This window comes from Primulina huaijiensis, chromosome 3 (assembly GCF_012295235.1).
Source record: "Primulina huaijiensis isolate GDHJ02 chromosome 3, ASM1229523v2, whole genome shotgun sequence".
Taxonomy (NCBI): Eukaryota; Viridiplantae; Streptophyta; class Magnoliopsida; order Lamiales; family Gesneriaceae; genus Primulina; species Primulina huaijiensis.
In genome coordinates, this window is record NC_133308.1 from 27,808,561 (window position 1) to 27,813,208 (window position 4,648).

At 37.2% G+C, this 4,648-nt stretch overlaps 1 protein-coding gene across 2 annotated transcripts; it reads left to right on the forward strand.

Moving 5' to 3' along the window:
• Positions 1–514: 514 nt before the first annotated feature.
• Positions 515–4,174, forward strand: LOC140974323 (auxin-responsive protein IAA9-like). 2 transcript variants are annotated; one of them, XM_073437708.1, is made up of 6 exons: positions 515–691; positions 1,416–2,046; positions 2,148–2,374; positions 2,445–2,586; positions 3,296–3,357; positions 3,841–4,174. In XM_073437708.1, exons 2-6 carry the CDS (start codon positions 1,442–1,444, stop codon positions 3,876–3,878), a joined length of 1,074 nt encoding a protein of 357 aa, XP_073293809.1. In that variant the 5' UTR covers positions 515–691; positions 1,416–1,441; the 3' UTR covers positions 3,879–4,174. The 2 variants fall into 2 exon arrangements, with proteins under 2 accessions (XP_073293809.1, XP_073293810.1); XM_073437709.1 differs by having other exon boundaries at positions 1,509–2,046.
• The last annotated feature ends 474 nt before the right edge of the window (positions 4,175–4,648 follow it).

Sequence of the window (4,648 nt, forward strand, 5' to 3'; positions counted from 1 at the left end):
AAGTATCTACCACAACGGCTCCCCGAAATGATGATGACACTTCAATTTTTATAAAAGACCGATGAAAATATTATTACATTTACATAAATGTAATAAACACAAGACAGGACAAAGTATCATGCATGCAAAGGATTCCCTGTACATGCTCTTCAAATTGTTCGAGTTTTAACCTTTTTTTTTAATAAAGATTTAAGTTTTAAAATATTTAGTTAAACTTAATTTGTGAGTTTTGCTTGCAACATGAAGGTTATATTGGTCATTTGGGTATCTGGCAGAAAGGTTTCAATAGAGGAGCCAGTAAAACCTGTCTGCGAATACACCATTTATCACCCTGCAACAGCGACAGGTAATTATATCTCCCTGACCATCTTCAACGGCCACGATTCACTTGCTCCAATCTCTCCCAGCCGTCGATGATTCGTTTACCCCTTTCTAAAAATTATTACCCACCTTATACCAGAAATCCCCGTTTTGCCCCCACTCTGTCGGACTTGTAACTTGTTTACTTGCTCGTGCAGCGCTTCGATTTTCTCGGCCAAGTAATACATAATATTCCTCTCTCTAGCTTCCTTTCGGATGGAGGGTACTTGAAAAACCAATCCTCTCTGCTTTCTCTACAGTCCTCGAAGTTCTGAATCCGCATCTTCTTTGGGTGCCTGCTGTTACTTCTCGATTCATATATAATTTTCAGGTACAAGTGGGATTTTTGGGATTTCTTTTTGAACTTTCTTGTTTTTTGGCTTGGTGGTACGGAAATTCAGCTGAGTCTTTAGTGAGTTTGTAACATTAGTGGTCTTTTGACTGTATGGTTATGTGACGAGTATCATGGATTTTGTGCTTCTGTATGAGCTGTGATTGAGGGTTGGAAAGGAAATATGTTGGGTTATTGCTATGGAGGTGGTGTGGAAGTTGCGAAAAATGTCTTTTTCGTTTGATTATATGCTTTTCCCATTTTTTGTGCGTCGGTGATCGGTGTTCATCTGCATGTTTGTGGAGGAATTTGATTGGTTGTTTGTGTGAGAAAAAAACTTTCCTCTGGTGGTGATTTGTTGTTTTGATTATTTTTTTTTAATGTTTTTTGAGGAGAACTGGAGTTACGTGTTTTGAGTATCCGAAATTTGCTCATCTGATGGTGGGTTGATATTATAGTTTTGCCTTTATTCTTCATTTTAGGGTTGCAGATCTCACGATAACCCTATCCATTTTGTGTGAATATTTTTCGATACTTGTACCTGGCAGCAAAAAAGATTCTCGCGACAAATTTTTCTTTTCAAGAGTTACTCTTTATATTTGGGAAAGCTAATGTTATTGTACCATGTATATATGTGCTTAAATCAGTTTAAGATAACAATCAGTTTTCTCGAGGGACTTCATTTTAGTCGACAGAAAATGTATTTTCATCTTCTATTTTGCAGATTTATAGCATATTGTATTGAACTTGATGTCTCTACCACCGTTGGGTATTGAGGGGAAAAGTCAATGTAATGTTTCTTTGATGGCATCTTCAGCATCTACAGAATGTATCTCCCAGAATGAGTTGGGGTTGAAAGAACGCAATTACATGGGTCTGTCTGATTGTTCTTCGGTGGATAGCTCTGCATTCTCAAGCATACCTGAAGAAAACAAGAACAATTTGAATCTGAAGGCCACGGAATTGAGGCTTGGTCTTCCTGGATGCCAATCGCCAGAGAGAGATTCAGGTTTTACCATGTTGAGCGCCGGGAATCTTGACGAGAAGCAACTGTTTCCGCTGGCTCCATCAAAGGAAGTAATCTCTTCGGTGTTGCAAAAGACGGTCACTTCCGGAAACAAAAGAGGATTCTCAGATACTGTAGATGGATTTAATGAAGGAAAATGGATGTTGAATGGGTCGGTGTCTGATCCTGAACAAGCAAACTTGGCTGCTAATGCTGGGATAAATTTTATGCTTTCCAACAGGTCATCTGGGACTCAGTCATCCATTAAGACAGAGACACCTGCCAAAAAGTCAGAGGAATGCAATAACAAGATGAATGGATCTAACGACAATAGCGTACCTGCGGCTAAGTGCGTGTTTCAGCTCGAAACGATAAATGGGAAAAGACGAGTATTGTGATCACTGATCAAGTTAGTATTCTGGAACTTAGGAGTATTGCATTGTTTTGCAGGGCACAGGTTGTTGGTTGGCCTCCTATCAGATCTTACAGAAAGAATACTCTAGCCTCAAACACAAAGAACAATGATGAAGTTGATGGTAAACCTGGTCCTGGTGCTCTTTTTGTGAAAGTCAGCATGGATGGTGCTCCTTATCTGAGGAAGGTGGATCTGAGAATGTACTCCACATACGCCGAACTTTCTACTGCGCTTGAGAAAATGTTCAGTTGTTTTACCTTAGGTAAGCTTTTCTTCAATCTAGATTCTAGCTTCAGCATGCGGAAGATTTTGTGATGGTGTTCTGGCCTCAGGACAATGTGGACCTCAGGGAGCTCCAAACAAGGGAACATTGAGCGAGAACAAGATGAGGGATCTTTTGCTTGGACCGGATTATGTGCTGACTTATGAGGACAAGGATGGTGATTGGATGCTTGTTGGGGATGTCCCTTGGAAGTAATTTTTCCGCTTCTTTGAGTCAATGATTATTGATGCTGATTATCATATGTAGTTTCCTGAAAACAATAAATGAAGATACACTCAGTGCTATCTAGTTTCAATAAGAAGTATGATTAGGAGCCTGCATACATGATATTCACATATTTGTTTGTGTTTTCAATACGATATATGTGCCACAGTTGGAGGTCTAACTTATTAGCAAAGTAAAGTATGAATCTTTTCTCTGGTTATCGTGCTGCCAGCACTAAAAGTATATGACCTTTCTCGATTTAATTTAATTGTTCGGCAATGTCAGTCAAGGTCGGAATTCATGATCCTTTCATTCTCGAGTATTCTGCATTTTCTTAATTTGGTTTATGACGCAGTCTCCAACTTACTCATTTCCTTGTAAGCAGTTATTTTGATCTAAATTTCAATTACTTCATAAAAAATAGATGATTGAAGTTTAGTGTACGCGGGTGGTAAATGTCAGTCATTTCTTTTGTTAGTCACATGCGCCTTATTTTTCACACTGGTGAAGTTTGGCACAATTGAATGGTTGACACTCAACTGCATTGTTTCTCTATCCACTTTCACGAGTTTAGGAATATGCTATTCAGATCTGTGTGGAACCGTGTTAATGGAACAATACGAATTGGTTATTATTGATATTATAATGTGTATCTTCCATAACTTTTCATGTGACCGAGAAGTGGTTCTGTTCTAGGATGTTCATTGATTCATGCAGGAGGCTCAAAATTATGAAAGGCGCTGATGCTATTGGATTAGGTAAGCCATTTTATTACGAGTTGGATTTTGTATATGCCCATATATGAGTTGTTATCACAGCATGGACTTCTTAATTTTTGAATGCATGTTAGTGATCAGAAATTCTTTGGTGAGCCTTCGGGTTATCTAAGTTAACGTATTAAATCTTGTTTTTTTAAATCATATGAACATTTGGAAACTATAGATGGTTTAAAACTCAATAATCTACACTTTCATCGACTTTATTTCATATATGCATTGCGGATGTTTAATTGCCAAGTCGCCTGAGGTGAGTTGCTGGAATGTAGTGTACAAACTGGAATACTTGAGATATAAACATGGATACTTAAGAAACTTGGTCCTACAAAAGTAAATAAATAAAAAAGAAAGGAAACCCATGGAACAAATGAATAATCCGTAGAATTTGACTGTATGAACTTGACCCTTTATGTTGTATTGTTGGACATTTTTGAAGTTTCTTATAAAATCTGTGTTTGTTAACAGCTCCCAGGGCCGCTGAAAAATCTAAGAACCGAAACTAATTTTTGCGATCTGGGAGATTGCTTTGTGGTCGGCATGGTCAATAGTGGAACGATCCAGTCTAAATTAAAGCTGAAAAATGAAATGAGGGAACGAAAGATTTGTCAAAATGTCTTGTGATTCAGTCGTAAATTATGTTTTAGATGTTTTCTGGTTTTGCTTATCCGTTTCTTGAGTGCATTTTGTGTTTTTGTTGAAACAATTGGTTTTGAGATGATTAGTTGGCCATATAGTTATACTGAAATATTATGTACTTGTGTTGTTTAATGCGTGTGATTTAATTAGACATATTTTGGGAGTCGCTCTGACAGCTGACTGCTATGCAATTGTCTTAGAATATTATCTCGATTTCACTGGTAATATTATCTCCTCCATGTCTGAAGCATTTCTATCCAGTAATTGGGTAAACACATGAAAACGATTATTGGGCAATTTTGTAACGACATCGGAGATGCGCAGTTCAAAAATTCGATGTTCAACAACGTGCTTTTCATATTTATTTCTCGCTGAGCTCAGATTCTGGATAAGAATGATGTGATATTAATTCTTTCATAACGTTGCATTGATTCTCTTCAACTACTACCATTAATAACCTACTCCGAGTTTCCTTGCAAGCTTGAGTGGTTGATAGATAACCTCGAAAGAAATAAACACAAATTTTAATTTCATAAAGGAAAAAATTGAATTTGGCCCTTATATAATTGTCAAAAAAAAAAAAAAAAAAGAATCCATTATGACAGTTACAAAATGCCTTTTAAAAAACCTATCTCTG

Coding starts and splice junctions, on each gene's coding strand:
- LOC140974323 (XM_073437708.1), top strand. CDS start 1,442: ATGTCTCTACCACCGTTGGGTATTGAGGGGAAAAGTCAATGTAATGTT. Junction 2,587..3,295: donor GTTGGGGATGTCCCTTGGAA/GTAATTTTTCCG, acceptor GTTCTGTTCTAG/GATGTTCATTGATTCATGCA. Junction 3,358..3,840: donor CGCTGATGCTATTGGATTAG/GTAAGCCATTTT, acceptor GTTTGTTAACAG/CTCCCAGGGCCGCTGAAAAA.